Genomic DNA, 18,182 nt, shown 5'->3' with positions numbered 1-18,182 from the left:
TACATCTGTCAGCTGGGCTATGGCATCACCTGAGACAGGGAAGAGAAAGTTAACGGCTTTTGGGGACTTGTATTATGTAGAAAAAAAGAACAATGAGATTCAGTTAGATGAGATCAGCGGCTTGTTTTTTTTTTTTTTCCTAAAAACAACAAATGGGTGAGAGGGAGTGTAGTTTATGCTAAAGAGTTCATTTTGAAGTGAAAGTAGAATATGATTTTGTTGGGCTGGAAGACTTTCTGGTTAACTGTTTGACAATTCAGAAAGAGTCGTCTCCCTGTTGGGGATGCAGACCCAGAACATGCTGGAGGGTTTACATATCCCATCTGGCCTGAGAGTGCTTTGGGAGCCCCCGGGAAGGGCTGCGGGATGTGGCTGAGCAGAAGGACCTTTAGGCTGCTTTGCTTTTCCTGCTGCCACTGAGATGTGGATCCTGATTAGAGGCAGAGAGAGAATGAAAGCATGGCTGGTCAACTGAATTTTGTAAATGCCCTCTAAGTTAGTTCAGACTCTGAGACACACCATGTCATAATGATCTTCCGCTCTGCCAATCTTCACCTCTGGGAGAACATATTGTCCTGGACAGAAAGAGACACAACCGGCCTATATTCAGCACAGTGGTATGACAGCTATGCCAACCTGACCTAAACACAAGTGGCATGCTCTGTGGGTGGCGTGAGCCATTTCTGGAGAGAGACAACTTAGGCCCCCAAACACACTTGGCAACCATCCCAGAGCAAATTCATACATACATGGAATAGAAATGCAAAAATATAAAGTCAAATGTTTCCCTTTTTTTTCTTTCCAACCTGCTCACATTAGTCCCAACATCTTTAACTTTCAAAGTCTTTATTTTAGGGCTGAAAATCCATCACCAGAATAGACCCTATCAAGAGGAAAATGTTCAGAGTTAAGAGCAAGAGAGAGAAATCTCAGAGAGGAGGGTGAAAGGGAGATAGGTCTCTATTGGGTCATGCAGTTTGGCTGTCTATTTGGTTTGGCTGGTCCTTTAAAAGAAGCAGCGCAGACAAACTGATTGCATCCGACAGGCTGCTTTTCAGTGCCAGCTCCGCTAACCAGTTAAAGCATCGAGGCCTGGCTCACAAAGAACGCTGCACAGCCCCTGTGACACGAGCAGGGCAGAAAGCAGAGGCTAGTTCACCTCTCTCCAATAGCCGCCCTCAATCCCAGAATATAAATTGTACGGATTATAGATTCCCATAACCTTAAATGAAAAACAGAAATCCCTTATTTATTGTCAAAATGTTCACAGAACCTTCTGTATCCTTGATTGTGTATTTGTAAAGCCTTTTTGACTAATCTATTTCCCTGTGCCTGTAAATCCACATGTAAACCAGGACGTCAACACTCACATGCTGTATCTGCTATGAATTTATCTTGTGTGTAACCACTGTTGTGACTCTTTATGAAGGAGAAAGAGCAAGGAAGACAGAAATCACACAAATGTGAGAATGACACTGAGAGACTGAGTGAAAGAGACAGAGACAGAGATCCAACACAGATTGCCTTCACTGACCTGCCTCATTGGATCTCCCCACCGCTCCGATGATGGGTAGCATCTAATTAAACTAGTGCTTTCAGCCTGCCTTTATTTCATTCATTACAGCACACAAGGCTGAAGCCTGCCTGATTAAACTCTCCCCGCGGCTAGGTATTAGAGAAAATGTCAATCCTTCACTAACTAGCCCTTCTCTTTCTCCCAGAGACTTAAAGAATATTAAAAGACTTTTCTTTTTTATCCCTGGAGATGTCTCCATCATTTTTTAAATATGGACACAGACGAGACAAAAAGTTCTTCTTTTCTTTTAAATCAGGGAGCGGTTGTACTTCAAGAGAAGTGCGAGGGAAAACTGTGAAAACACCTCCCTAAGAGGAAAGTGAGAACTGGAATAAATTAGTCACAGTGGGTAACACACAACTAGACATTTGCACACACACCAATACACTTCACTTGGCCTCACCTACACACATACATTCACATGCACGTTTTCTCATCGGTCTATTCTCCTCCTCCCACCAGTGCTCTCTTTGTCTGAGTTTTAGCTGCTTTACAAATCAGCACTGTGCAGAGATTAAACACTTTGCTACACAAACAGCCCCCCCACCCCCCAACATAAACCTATTATCACAGTGTTGCGTCTAAACTCTTATCCAGTGTGATATTGTTTCCGGTCTGCTCTGTAGAAGGTTAAATGAGCTCCTTGTTTTGCTTGATAAGAACTAAGTTGCCAGCTATACAGAAATGCTTTCCCAAGCAAGATCTGGCAAACATCTAAACACAGGGATTTAAAAAAGTTCACTGACGCATTTCATGAGTGTGTATTTTTACACCTTAAATAGAATACAAAATTTTCACAACAGAAAATGTTACGAGTAATTTCACCTTTTCTTTCTGCGTTTCAGTAAAAGCTGACAGCCCTATAAGATCCACACCATCTTGTGTCCTCACACGCCTTAAAACGTACATAAAAAAATAGGATGGCGTATTCTTAACTATTTCCTGATCTTGTTTAATTATTTTAACATTTTATTTGCCCTGCAAGAGCACTTATATTGTTTTATTTATTTATAAATTCATTTGTATTGTACTTTTGCATCTGAATTTGTTTGTACTTTTACTGTCTTTTTGGGCACAGTGCCACCGACTGTGGACTTTTGATCGATTGTGGGTTGTGTGACCTCAGAGGGAGGGGGGTTTGCATGGGTTTTTTTTCCCCTCTTTTGTTCTTTTTTCTGTGGTATTTTATCTGTAAAGCACTTTGTGCATTTGCTTGAAAAGTGCTATATAAATAAAATTATTATTATTATTATTAAAACCCCTGAAACTCTCTCTGCCTCTGTTGTTGTTTCTCTGTTTGTGCACCTGAAGTATCCATCCATCCATGCAGGTTAACTTTGCGGGTTCAGCTCCTGCTGCAGCCTCTTGTGGTCAACACTACACCCCAGACTAGACTGACAGTATTTCTCCTGTCTTGAATGATTCAGTGCAGGTAGGAAACTGCAGAAATGAAAGTTTTAAACTCCACACAGAAGATTCAAACCCTGGAGAAAATAAGGAGCCCTGGCCTTTGCCTGAGAAACACTTTACACAGAAGAAGTCTATGAGTGAGTGAATAGCGAGAAAACTACGACTGCTTCATTTTGCCAACAGCCTGATGCTGAAGCCTTTCTATCAGAATCTATTATGCAGTGCTTTCCAGTCTGCCACAGGCATATTCATTCCCTCATTCCTCACAGCACCCTTGGGTGAAGAAACACTTTTTTTTTAAACCTTTACTACCAACCTAATAACAACAATGTCTTTAGAGCACTCTGAAGGTCCTCTGGTGTAACACTCTTTGACAGCCGGGCTGTCCAGACTAATCGAAACCTGCTAAAATCTGATAACACCAAGAGCCTGAAGGTGATGCCTCCTGATGCTTTATGAAACTGTCACAGTTTGTCTAAGCAAATCAGCACTGATGAAGAGACAATAAGTGAGCTTGTAAAGGCTGACCTGCTCTGACTGCCTCTATGGCCACTTTTGAACATCATAAAGCAGAGAGATGTTTACGAGGGCGGGACACAGTGGCCACTCTGAAGAAGCCTTTATGATGAAGAACCCTCACATAGTTTTACAGCTTAAATTTGTGACCACAAAATAAGAGCCGCGATCCAAAAGAGAAACACTTGACAGGGTGTTAAAGTTTAAGTGCAGCAATTCAGAGAAATGTCAAGAGCATAATGATATCCAGCCAAAACGGAGCCCACCTGCTCTGCGTGCCTCGAAGCAGGCTTGCCCCATCTCATCCTTCAGCTCATGGTTCTCTGCAGCGATGGCTTCTCCGACGGCAACGAAACGTCCCACAGCCACGCTCACCGCCTGGCCCACCCTGTGTATGGCAGCCAGGGTGCGCTCAGACTTCTTTGGCTTGTCTTTGTGGTTGATCAGCGTGGTGATCTACAGGAAAGTGTGGAGGAAGAAGAGGGGAAAAACAGGACGTTATTTATGGGTGAAAAAAATAAATCCATGTTATCGCCTGTGTTTTTTTTTTTTTTTTGTGAGAAAAACATCAAACTCTAAATCATTTGAAAATTGTAGGGATAATGGCAAGGATGCTTTTTTTTAACACATAATAAGAAACCTTAGGCAAGCTTCAAGTTACCTAAACACACAGTCTTCAAAAAATGATGCGCTCCAGGCCAAGGCTATATAATTATTCTGGGATGATAGCAAGAAGACAGAAAAAATAAAATTCCAGGGCCGACAACAGTATGCAATAACAAACTGAGGAAAAGCAGCAGCCTCACATTTAATGTACGAGGCTGGAACAAGACGGTGTTTGATAAATGATTAAACAATTAATTGATCGTCAGAACAGGCCGACTGACGTATTTCAGCATCAATGGAATGCTGAAATGTCTCAGAGGAGGTAAAAAGCAAGACAATCAAGCATCTCTGGTATTCTCTGCTGTACCTGGAATGGTTAAGTAATGTCTAAGAACTTATCCACTGACTCATCGAAGCCTGGAGAGAAGATAAATGAACACAAAAGTTGCGTTGTATCAAACTAGAATCAGAGCTCCTTGTTTCAGCAGTGAAAGTATGCTGTGATGATATCCAAACAGCATCTTTGATAAGAGAGTATATTGAGTCTGGAGCACGTAGAGCCTTTGCTTATCTGGAGAGAGGAGTTTCCTGCCAGCACAGCTACAAGTGGAGATAACATTTTGGGATACAGCACGAGGATAATCTGCTAAACGGAGAGAAAACATGTCTCTATGGCACAAACCCACGCACCCGACATCGCTCAATACACACACAGCATTTCATAAAATGTGAAAGAGGAACAGCGACAGACGGGGAAGATGGGAAAGACACGCATGTGCTCGGCAACGTATACAAGACAACACACACACACATAAAACTCAGGTGGGGCTGCTTAGCGATAATTGAGGGCATCAATTATGTATGGGTACAGCCAATTATCATCAATTATTTATTGATTTCTTCCACTCTCCCCAGCTGTTATCATTGTGTGTGTGTGTGTGTGTGTGTGTGTGTGTGTGTGTGTGTGTGTGTGTGTGTGTGTGTGTGTGTGTGTGTGTGTGTGTGTGTGTGTGTGCGTGCGTGCGTGCGTGCGTGCGTGCGTGCGTGCGTGTGTGTGTGTGTGTGTTAAACCATTTAGGTCAAGCAATGGTGGGTGGTGATTTTAATTGGCCCACAGCTACAGGTGGTCCAAGTGGGGAATATTTTACAGTGAAGGCTTTCCAGGCTACAACACTGCTGCTCCTGCTGATCATAGATGGTTGTTTAAATGAGCAGCAACCTGACAGATAAATGTAACACACAGAGACACTGGGTTTTTTCGAAAACAGTTAGTTAGTTGCTCAACATATGGTTTTTGTTCATGAATATTCATGTCTTCACCACCCCGACCAACCACCTCCTCCTTACTGTGAGCACCACAATGCTGAAGCTTGAATTAGGCCGAGTCAGCGAACTTCCCGAGCTGCTGCCCTATGAGACGTGACCCACATTAAAACTGTACATCGCATACCATCCCCCCTGATGGTCTTGTCAAGTATCTCTGTGATGCAGAGTTTTGCAAACAGATTTTTTTTTTTTCATGTTGAGGATGGACGCAGTGAAATTTCAATATTTTCACTTTCTGATTTTCCATCTTCAAATTGCTGAGAAATTTGAAAATAATTGGGACTGAGTGATAAAAACAGACATGCTGCCTGATTTGGTATGAACTCTGCACGACACGCAAATGTAGCTTCTGAATTGCTGCTTTGCTTGTGGCAGGAAATTAAAAATCTAAATTAAATCAAAAATTAAAAAAATACTGGTTTCAAAAAAGAGGCAAACTGTACTGTAGATATCACATCAAATGTAACACATTAAATATGAGTAGCTGAGAGATGAATAGATACTGAAAACAACCAGTGCTTGCAGCCCTAAAAGTTGTGATGGTGGTTTGGTTCAATCATTAATTATTACTTTTACAGTGCTCATCGTGGATTTATCATAAACATCTAGCACAGCTCTTTTGTATAAAAACAGTATTGACTTTTGGTGATGATGAAAAAAACACTTTGAAATTGAAACATGCAGGGCAGAAAAGCATATACAAGAAAATGAAGCTGCTTGTTCGGTTCAACAACATGCAGAATTTATTACCCAATCACACATCCAACACAAAAAGTTACGATGGACAAAAATGCTCAGAAGCATGATGAAACACTGGAGCTGCGAGAATATATATGTCAGTATCAGATCGTAAATTGCACTGGCTGCTCTGGTGAGAACTTGAAGATGCTTCAATGTCACGAACACATGGTTGAAATAAATGTACGACAACACTGCTGCCGCTGCGCCCCCTCTTTACTCTCTGCTACAGCTCTGTCAGTATCCATCTGACTGTGTCACCATTTTTCTCTGCAGCGTTGAAATAAGTTGTACAAGTTTTCTCCTGCTGTTTTTCCCTGACAGACTATTGTTCTGTAGCGGGATCACGCCCCTGAAAGTGCTCGTGAAGCACTTCTATTGGCCCGTCACTCACCACTTAATGCATCACTCGATCTTTATTATCACAGTGTGAGAGCTTCACTTCCTGCGGACCCCCTGACTCATCCACACAGAGGAGGATACTCCTTTGAAAACACCAACGCTGGGCTGCCTGGGCATTATGGAGCCTAATAGAGTGAATTAGGGCACTGTGAAACATGATTCACACCCTCAGAATAAAAGAGAGGTCTATCATCAGGTGGTGTTCAGGTTACACAAAACACCTGATTAACATTCCTGTGACGTAAAGTATGCGTTTCTGATGCCATTGTCCTCAAGTCCTCCGCTTTTGAGAGGAAGCGAGCCTGTAGAGTGTGTGCATCTGTGTCGCTGCACAAACAGAGCAGACCATCTGAAAAAGAAGCCGCCGCTCTCACAAAAGAGAGGAGACGGAGGGAGAAAGTGACGGAAACAGACCCGCATAAGAGGCAGACGGAGGGAAGCGGAAGAAGGTCGAAAGTGACAGGGAGTGAAAACCTAATTACGGATCTTCCTGTGTGAAAAGGCCTCCTCTGCTCTGCAACAGCTGACGAGGGCAAAGTTAGTTCAACAACTTTAAGACGGCCGGTCTGTGAAAGACAAACAGAGAGAAATAGTCCCTGTGAATTACAAAGAGGGAGAGCAGAGAACACCCGCTGCCTGGGATTTCCTGCATCGGGGGAAACTCTACTTTATGCAGTTCACTTCATTTACAATTCAATGCATCGTATTGAATGATTGGATTTTTACACAAGGTGAGAGCAGCCAAGAATACAATTATAATTTTAACCCTGAAGCTCAGGATCGGTAATTAATTGTCTTGTTAGCCCAGGATAACAAATTAATTTTTATGATAATGTATACCATTATCTTCTTATCTCATTATTCAGAGAAATCAATTCCTAATATGAGGATGTGGCCTAAATGGTGAACTAGATGGAAAATATACACTCAGTTACCATCTCATTAGCTGAAGTACAATCTAATACCATGTATTAGATAAGCTGCATTAAGTTTCATTTTGTTGAGGCAGTTTTGGACAAAAATGGACATTTTCAGAGTCTGATTTTCAGGTCTGCTCTGCCACCACTGGTGGCATGGTGGAGCAGTGGTTTTCCCAGTGTGTCCCCACCTCAGTTGAGTGTAAACTTTATTCACATGAAAATACTAAAGGATCTCCTTTAACAACAAAAGTTAAACTTCACATGTTTTTAATGCTAAAACAACAAAAGCCAGACAAGAGCTCTGAAGAAAGAGTTACATTAATGGCTAATGATTGAATATCTGAACCTGCAAACTATAGATATGATTAGATAATCATTTGCTATAAGGTGCTCTCAGACCAGAGCTTCTGCCATCTAACTGTATATTTCACTGCAGGTTAATCTTTCAAATGTCTCTTCTTGGTTCATTCCTCAGCTCTGTTTCACACACACCCTCTCTATAACAGGCTGCTGTGCTCTGCTGCACTCCAGCAGTGTTTGAATGCCAATGAGCATTAGCAGCTAAGTAGCATCCAGCCCAAAGCCTCCAAAGCCCACCAAGGATTTACATGATATGAAATCCATGAAATAAGCACAAACGTTGCTTTAGATGCAAAGTTGGACCTCCAACTGATGTGTGCATTGACAGGACGAGCTGCACGCACCTAGTTGCTATAAATTATCTTATTACAGATATTGCAAATGTCAATTATGGCACTGAGCTTAGATATAACATTCTTTATGAGTGAAAGAATAAGTGTCACATGGTGATTTCAATCCAGCTTCCATTGTTTTCAGTAAACTTAAAGCAGAATAACTCGTGAATTGGTCTCATGTTCAAAAGTAAATACAAAAGCAAATACTTAATGACTTAATAAGTATGTCCCCATTACTTCTCTGGATTCCTATGACAAATTTCATACAATACTCTTATGTCTGTGATCAAAAGAAAAACTCTTCACACTTCTGTGTAACATCACAATGTGTCGGTTTCTCTTTTCCACTCACACTGGAGCAGAGCAGAGGCTCGTTGTCCTTCTTGTCACTTTCTCTCCCGGTACACAACCAGTCAATTCTCAACTGTTCACCCCTCATCTCTTTGTTGTCCATAATTAGGAGGACAATTACAGGGCCATAAAAAAAGCACATGAACAGCTTAATGCGGGCAGCACAATACAGGAACCGAGCCCACCCATTGGTTAGCAGGAAATCTAGACTAACACCTCAAGGACACAGTGACTGACTATAAATCAGCGGGTAACAAAAGCTGGAAACATTTGTGGCTGCCTCCCATGGCTACTGACGGAGTTCCACTGAATGGCAATGCCTGGGGAAAGTATGGTGTTATCATCAGAGTCGATCTCTCTCTCTCTCTCTCTCTCTCTTTCTTTCTCTGTCTGTTTCTATTTCTCGATTGTTGCACAATTGTATGAACTATAAATGTGGAAAGAAATGAGCATGTTTGTGGAAGAAAAAATCCAAACAAACCAACTCCGGGCCTTTTTTTTTCTCTCCAGTGGTGGCAAATTTGAATCACTCTCGTCATTTAATAACTGCATGAAAAATAAATAATACCAGCAAGATAAAAGTGAGTGTGAACAGGCTAATCCTGAGGCCTGAAGGTTTTTTTTAATTATTATTATTAAAAGCACACTGTAACCATTCATCATGATAATTGCTTGCTTGACAAGTGTTATGCTGCCCTGATTATTTGTCTAATTTATATCTGATTCTTTGTGAGCTCTACTTGGCTCGCTGACAAAAGTAACAGCTCAAGTTGGGTTTTTATGAAGAAAAAAGAGTTTATATCAGAAATAGAATTTAAGCAAAAGAACAAACATTTCATTCATCCATTAGCAGTCAGGCACAGGGTGTCATCCATCCAGCTATGGTGACGACACAGTTCATCTTTGGTTCATGCATACTGTATGTGTGCACAGATACTACTTCTGCACTGCATGTTTGGATAACTTTTGTGTACAGGCAGGGAATAATTGCACAGCGTGAAGAGAGGGAGACAAGGCGGAGAGAAACAAAAAGGGAAGTTTACGCCTCGGTTTGTGTTTACTTGCTGATCAAATGAAACTGTCAGCATTATTTTGTCTGCGTGAGTTCCCCCCGTTTGTCCTTGCTAATATGAAAAAGAGAAGTCTCTCCATCTGTGGTAACTTTGCAAGCCTCCTGGTTCTGCATGTGTCTCGGATCTTTTTTCTCATTACACAAACTCTGCAACATATGGATCACTTTGTTAAAGCAAGCAGGGATAAGGAACACTTCCAGGTCTCATTTCAACCCATTACGGCACAAAGGGATCATTGCTGTGGGTTGGAGAACTGCACCCAAAAGGACAGTCTGGATGTTCGTCTTAATCTGTGTGGATTTCTCCTGCAGGTTTTGCCTTCCACATAATCTGAACTGTGGTGCCCTTGAACAAAAAAAAAAGTCTGTTAGGCCTTTATTGATGCAAGGTGAGATGTGGCTGGATTTTCGCAGGGGACTTTGAGGGGGGGGGGGGGGGAACATAAGAGGGAAAGGATGAAAGTCGCACTGAACATGCACTTTAATGGGCGAGCAAATTCCTTCCAAATTGGCCCAAGCAGACGGGAGTTCGATGCTGCACTGATCGAAAGCCAGACTGGAGAAGTGATACGAGGAGATGAAAAGAGAAACAAGGGAGTTTAAAGAAAAGAGGTGAAAAGGGAGAGAGAGAGCGCATGTAAAGAATAGGATACCTACATCGCACTTTACTTGGCCTCATTTCTCACTGCGTATGTGGCATCATCCTTCTCTCTTTCAAACCTCCCTCCCTTGTGACTTCAGCGGTCTCTGTCCTTCTCTCCTACCTTCATCCACCTCTCCTCTAGCAGTTTTCTTCTCCGGGCAGTACGTGATTCAAGTGTGTCCTTACTGCAATATAGTTAAATGTCTTACAGTACAGTAACAGCTTGTGATGTTTAAGCTGGATCCTTTGGGGTATACTGTAAAAAAGCATGTGTGCACAGAACAGCAGAAATAAGAAAGAGCAGGGCTGCAGCACCATCCAACCCTTACACTGCAAAACCTATTTATCACAGAACATATGCCCTTTCATTCCTTGATGAAATAAAAATAAAAGTTCTTACAGTCCAAATTTTAAGTGGAAAACACACACACACATACACAGTGAAACTGGAGCAAGCCAGGTTTCTGGACACAACGCTGAACACCAGTTGGTCATTATCAAACACAAACATCAGTAAATCAAACCAGGCCAGCAGCCAATTTACTGTACAGCCATATTCTACATATGACTCATGCCCTCATCTAGCAGATATACTCATTCTATGCTCTTTAAGCTGTGTACAGACTCAATGGATAGTGTTACTGAGTCAGCTAATGGGAGAAGAACACACGTTTTCTGGTGTACCTTCTTAAATTAGAACCACAAGGCAGCAGTTCAATTTAGCTGGGAAACTACACTGAACCACATCCATATGCAGTCTCGACTGGTCATGCATTCTTTAAGAATTACATTGCATTTATAGTTATTTTTTACTCCCTCAACCACATATGCAGACACACACAGACTTTCAGCAATCTTCACACACACCATAAAGTCTTTTTGAGCTGCAACCCTGAGGAATAAGTGTAAATTTTAATCATTATACAGTTTCTAAGGACCTATAGGCATTGACACTCTGCCAGTACCACTTATGTATTCTGGGAAAAGCAAGAGAAAGCGGTGAAGTGAGAGGTTCTGCTGTTTAAGGAGGCAAACATCCCAGAGAATCAAACCATCCCAAAGACAATTTTGCAGCTATTCATGTAATTTGTCTCTATTTTCTGGTCAACTAGAGCATGTGTGTGCGAGGAGAGGAGAGCGAGACAGGCTGAAAGTGAAAGAGAAAGCATGTATAATCACAACAGACAGTCATCGCTTGTTGTAATGACCTGGTGGAGGTCATACAGAAAGTGTCTGTATCATACTGCCATAAATCTTAGATGAACTGACCTCAGATCAGTTTGATTTGGACCTGTAAAAGGCTCCCCAAACCAGTCATAGCAGCCTATCGTCCTGAAATTTTAAAGGCTTGAAGCACACTTTCTTCCTCAGAGAAACTGACAGACACACACACACACACACACACACACCTATCAAGCTGAAGCATCGAATTTACCCAGAGATAAAGATAGCGAGCAAAGTGATTTGGCAGTACTAGCTGATGTGGATGATTGAACACAGCTGCTTTTACCCAGTAAGGCAGATAATTCCAGAGAATAGATAGTCAAATCACTGCATGCCTCTACAGCCACGAGATGACTGGGATAATACCAGCTGATTTCCAAAGAGAAAGGCAGAGGAGGAAGAAGGGCAGAGCACGCGGAGGACGTGACGGATGTGGGAAGACTACTGAGGCCAAGAGACAGGCGAGTTGACAGGCGTGCAGTGTAGCCAACAAACAGATTAGCATTCTTGTGTATTTATGCCCAAAGGGTGAGCATCTCCATGTGCTTTCATTGGCTCTTTATTGAATTTTAACTGCAGTTGCGCTATAGAACACTGCTTCTTTTATTCAGATTTCTCCTATTTGCCGTAATTATTGCTGCATTATTCTGATAGATACATTGAGAATATAGTAAAAGTCACACATTATGTTAAACTCATGTTCGTCTCACTAAGTCAAATAATAATTATGTTACATTTTGCCTGTGTGGAACTCATCAGAACTCATTTTAAATTGCTAGAAGAGGCACCTGGCTAGTTAAAATTTATTTCCTGAGGCCTTGGGTCGTCCTCTTATCTACCTCTCAGCCAAAAAAAAGCAAATAAGCAGAATTCGCAAAGTGTCCAATTGTGGTTTTAAATAAATAATTTTCTAACAATGTAATGCTCTGCGTCAGATTTCACTTGTGACAAGAGGTTACAGCCTGGAAGACGAACACATGACCTTGGCCCGCACTCAATCCAACAGACAAGCAGACGGACATTGATAGAGGTAGACAGAAAGAAGTGGGGGTATGTTAAACAGGCGTTGGGGGCGAGCAGACACAAAGAGAAAAACAGAGAGCAGAGAGCAACACAGACAGTAAAGACAACCTGAATGGCATACAGGCTAGCTGCTGAATGAGTTTGGATTTTTATCAGATTGCACCCCATTGGACTGTATGAGAAAAGGCCACTGTTTGGCCTTCGAGCTTTGGCTCGGCAATCAGAGCTGACATTTGAATATGTGGACAGGCAGATTGAATCCATGGCAAACATCAGCGAGAAAGGTTATCGCTGATAAATAATAATAGCTGCGCCTCGTTGCGTATAGCCATCTACTCAAGAGAGACCATGACCATCAATACTGAAGTATAGAGCACCATGTCTCCTCAGCGACTCTGCATCAGTGAGTCACCGTCAAGGCCTTTTGTGAAGAGCTGTAAGAAGTTACAAGTCAGCACCAGCTGACTGAAGTGTTTTGATGCAAGCAACAGTATGATCCTTTTCAACACACATTTATGAGAATCGCAAAATTTTTCCTATGAATTTTTTTCATTACTAGAATACATTTTCTTTAAAGTTGACTGTTTAAACACAAGCTGTCATACAAGACCATTCCCTGCATAAAATGGTCTAAACTTACTCAGATCAATTCATTTTTTATCATGACTGTTTTCATTAGTTTTATATGTATTATTCTTCAGTTCTTATGAAATATGACTTAATCCCACTCTGAATATTCACGTGCCACACATGCACACACACACACACACCTACTATTTTATACTAGTACTGTTGTTCTGGGCCTTGCCTTAAAACATCATGTACTATGAGGTAGTGTATTGTGTAATAGCACAGTTTTACCATGTTCCTTATAGGGATAGGTTCAACATTTTGGCAAATTGGCCCATTGCCATAATCACTAGGTTCGTTACCTTTAATTGTCAGTACGAGCTATTTTTAGAAGGGCGGAGCAGAGCTGTGAGCTGCTCAGAGCTACACTACAGAGCTACGCTACAGAGGCAAATGGGATTTTTCCCTCATCAAATACACAATCCAACAACTCCAAAATGCTCACATTCACCACGCTATGAGATAATAACGGAACGATACAAGACAGAGTTGTTTTCAAGGCAAATGCAGAGACTGCTTGCCAAAAAACTGCACCTGACGGGAGCATGCATCAGTGGTTTTGCATGAATTTACCTTGAAAACAACTGTCTCAATCATAACTTTCCATTATTATCTCATAGCGTGGTGAATGTGCAGGTCACAACTTGTCCACCAGAGTGTTTTGGAGTTGTTGGATTATGTATTTGATGAGTTTGATGAGGGAAACCAAGAAATCCCATCCCCTCCGTAGTGTAGCTCTGAGCAGCTCACGGCTCTGCTCCGCCGTTCTAAAAACACCTTGCACCAACAATTGGTAACGAACCTACTCCTAAAACTATGGCAATGGGCCAATTTGCCAAAAATGTTGAACTATCCTTTTAAGAGAAAGAAAATCAATTTGTGTGCAGGTGAAAATGTCAGAATAGAGCCCAATTTAAGCAAAAACTCTTCACTGAAAATGATACCTATCATGTTGCAAAAACGTGTTCTGTGTGGCTTACATGTGAGGTTGGGCTATGACGTATGGAGAAGGTGGTAAATATAACACTGGTTAAAACATGCTTCTTGCTCCGGTGGCCACTGTGGCACGCCAAGGCCGCAGCGTCTGCATAGTTACATAGTAGAGAAAGGACAGCTACTGAAACACTGACACACAGCTTGCATTCAAACAGAGCACAATACCTCTTTTCATTCCTTCTTGCTCACGTAATTCTCTGGATAGTAGGTGGGAGGGAGACCGAGAGAGAGACACAGACAGAGAGAGACAAAGGGAAAGTCAGGGAGGGGTCAACCAAGGAGAGGAGAGACAGGGAGCTCTGAACGCAACGTGACTGCTGGGTCAAACTCCCTCCGGCTATCTCAAATGTTCACCTGCCCCATCTCCGGTGTACCCGGGGGTGCAGCTCGGGAATATAACTGTGGGGGTCACCATCTGATACGGAGCACCTCGAGGCAGTGGCTCACCTGAGCCTTGACACTTGCATGCTCCAAGTTCTTTCTGCTCTAACAATGTCTCTTTACTTTACAGAGAAATCTGAACGACTGGTGCGTTATATAGATTTTCAAACTATTCCGATGAACCAGGCTAATCAAGACTGTTTTGATTTCTGTATTACACCAGCAAGTAAATACGTCTGACTGATATTTGTGACTTGGTATTGAGGTTCTATTCTCAGTCACTCTCCGAAGACAAACTGGCCAAACCTCGTAATCGCTTTTCTGGTAGAGGACAGACATTTCAGCAGCTTTCATTGTGCATTTTCATGGTCAGAGGAACAACATGATTTGCAAACTAAACTGTCGCATCTGTTCTCTTTGCAGCTACATCTCTACAGGTGACCGTGACTTCCCCCATTAAAAGCTGAGGTGGCATCTAACACCCGAGTAGTCAAATGAAATGTTTCGCTCCAGGCTCCTCGTGTGACTCACAGCATGAGAACGTGTCAAACGTTATACTCTTTTTCTCTCCCGTTTCAGCTTTTGTCGCACCACGGCACAACAGCGATTGCTGCTGCAGTGTGCATCATCATTTTTTTTGTGTGTAAGGAACTCAAGCTTGGTCAGATTAGCTGACTCACCAGAGAGCCCCAGAATATAATGAAAAATGCAGATTTTTTTTTTTTTACTGGACAAAGCACTTATACCAAATTTAACAAAAAGTACATCAATCAAAAATATTTTACTGCTGACAAGGGAGATTCATTCTCAACTTTTTTTTTTATTGGGCTCAGACTTCAAAACAAGGTCATAAATGGATTTATTTGAAGGTGTACAAATCATACAAACCAGTGCGCCAAATGTTACAAATAAACATATCTGGAATCTCTTCTGAGACCTTCAGCTGCTTCTTTTGCAACTGCTGTGATTATGAAGGGCAGCTGGCTGACTATTACAGCAACCCAACAATCAATCTGCTCTGTTTGCCCACGTGCATGCAGAGAAGCCAAGACAGCACACCATAATATATAGTAAGGTTGGCACACAGTAGACAAACCAATAAACTCAGTTCATATTTTCCAAGGGACCATTCACTGTCAAATAAACGACAAATATAATCCCACTTATTGCCTGGTATTACGGCCTGGCATCGATCCTTGGTGCTCTGCCACGGTTCAAGTGTTCACAGCCTCTCTAAAGCCTCTCTGAGGCGGATTTCTAAATAGAGGCATGGAAACATGGCCCAGGGTTTCCAGATTACATTTTTGTGATTGTTTCACATGAAGAGAAATATCCATCTCGAGGGCTTGGGTAGCAAGCTCTTACCATTCATGAGCCATAGCAGGGTTGTGTTTCCACTCAGGAAGTAGAAGCTGAGAGGAAAGCAGAACAGGCTGTGTGCTACCTGGTCCTCCATCATGGCTGTCTAAATATAATGGGAAATCTATCAAGTCTTAAGGGGGTCCTATGAGTGTGCTGAGCAGAGAGCTCTCCAGAGTCACACTGACCTGAGCCAGTTGTAGTTTACTGTATGACAAATTCTGACGAGACAAATCACATCAATCTTTCTTAAAGCATTCACTTTTGTATTGCTACTTCCCATTGCATGCTTTTATTTCAGTGTTTGTTTCATGTTCATAAAGACTTGCTTCATATTTGAGTGGGAGTATGCATTCAAATAAGAATTACATTATAGGAGCCCATTGACCTGGTTTGTTATAGCACTGACAGTAACACATAATTTCTCCTGAAAGCAGAGCATTGCAACAGTGTAATCAGTCAGGCTGACATGAGGTGGAGGAAGCCTAGAGGAACCAGCAGCCGCTGATAACAGAGAATGATAAACCTGGAAAAAATAACAGACAGGCAGCTGTGATGGACAGATAGACAGGGGAATGGCAGAGGGCACAGAGTAAATAAGGAAAGAGGGTGGACAGCTTAGATGGAGAAAACCAGAAGGCACGGCTGCACAGGAAAGACTTTGCCTGCTCACTTTTCTCCTGCTCACTTTTCTCCATCTAAAAACTCTTTAAGAAATTGCACTCTTTCAGTTAAGAGGCACACCAGGGACACGAGATGAGACTGTGCGAGTGAGAGAGCGACCTCTGATTCAATGCTCCTCGCTGGGGGGTAGACAAACACAACATGGTTGTGGATCAATTTTTGCTCTGTTAACCACAATCCAAGGTTAACTAAGATGGGAAGGGGAGCAGAGGGGATCGATCTCCTCTGTTTGGAGAGCACCGGACCATGACACAAACTACTGTTGTGGTTCACCAACCTTGTTTTGCTTTAAACCTCTTTACACATGCTAGTGGAAGGATAGTGGAATTAAATAAAGGGCCAGGATACCTCCGAAGGTAAAATGAGCAGACTGAAAAGCTGTGTATTACCAAAAGAAATGCAAACATTAGAAACCGTCATTTAAAAACACTGCATCAGTTCCTATAACGGAGCTGCTTAAAGAAACAGTCAAACATTTTGGCTTATGTATTTGCTTGCTGAGAACAGGAGGAAACAAAACAGTAAACCTCCAAAGCAAACACGATCCACCCAGCAGCTCATTATTTACTTATTATTTATTTACTCATCACATCTATTTTTTTTACCTTCTTTTATCCCAAAAAAAAAACCAAATGAAAAAAGTGTTGAAGATGCTGGTGGGCAGACTTTTTGTCATCTCTGGACAGAACCAGGCTAGCTGTTTTCCTCTATTTCAAAGCCCCAGTGCAACGCTAAAAATCGCTGCAGACTGAGTAGTTTAAAGGCGATATTTTCTTTGTTTTCAACAAAACACAAAACACAAGGTTGTGCGGTCAAATAAATATTGAATCAATACATCAAAAATGCTTCCCTAGGTGTTTCATTAGTGCAGCTGCCTATATGCCTCTCACCAGTGTGTGGGCACAGATAATAATGATGAGCCTGGAACGGTGGGCAGCTGAACACCACTGACATCTCACTTTGAGGGTGTAACAAATATTTCAGAAGTAGTGAATAACCAAAAACATGCTTCTCCTCACTTATCTCAAATGATTGTAAAATACATAAAATACATTATAATGCCTTGAACAACCTCAACGCTTCAAAATAGCTGGAGGCAAATCAAAGTCGAGGCGAGATTATCAGGGTCCCCACAGTGTGAAGAAAGTCATGTCAGGTTGAAACAAATAGAAAACAGACAGAACACAGAATGTTTTACTTGGATCTAACTGGTATGATACTGAAACCAAGGCAGCAATCCTGACAGCACACGCATCTTTGATCTCGGCAAGTTTTCACAAAACATCCAAGACATAATATCAAAGACATCTCTAGCCCAGGCAGCGGGGCAATGCAGATGAGATCCCACCCCATTTGGAAATGTACACTGTATGCAGTTACACATTTCTCCAGGCTACACTGGGCTCTTTGTTCCATAGAAGACCTGGATATTTCATAGGGATGTCTGTTTCAGATTTTTCTTCCCCCCTGAATGCATCTTATACAAGGACACTGCAGTTGTATAATTTGGCAACAGGAAAAGGAAGCAAAACGCAGCAGAAAAACATAGACACATCACATATTACATCTATATGTGAGGTCTCCAATCTCTCCATCAGATTCGGCTGCTGGTGACATTGAAGGGGAAAGT

General features: G+C 42.0%; 1 protein-coding gene across 2 annotated transcripts in view; it reads right to left on the bottom strand.

The window, feature by feature from the left end:
* The window catches only part of ctnnal1 (catenin (cadherin-associated protein), alpha-like 1), a 46,787-nt gene that overhangs the window by 16,395 nt on the left and 12,210 nt on the right, over nt 1-18,182 (bottom strand). For both annotated transcript variants that reach the window (XM_083982666.1, XM_083982667.1), the window contains exons 2-3: nt 3,769-3,958; nt 1-29 (exon numbers count right to left, since the gene is read on the bottom strand). The exon at nt 1-29 is cut by the window's left edge and continues 159 nt beyond it. In XM_083982666.1, coding sequence (XP_083838792.1) covers nt 1-29; nt 3,769-3,958 — 219 coding nt within the window. The remainder of the gene's footprint in view (nt 30-3,768; nt 3,959-18,182) is intronic.

This window comes from Trachurus trachurus, assembly GCF_905171665.1.
Source record: "Trachurus trachurus genome assembly, chromosome: 11".
Classification (NCBI taxonomy): Eukaryota; Metazoa; Chordata; class Actinopteri; order Carangiformes; family Carangidae; genus Trachurus; species Trachurus trachurus.
This window is presented reverse-complemented; position numbering and strand designations above follow the sequence as displayed.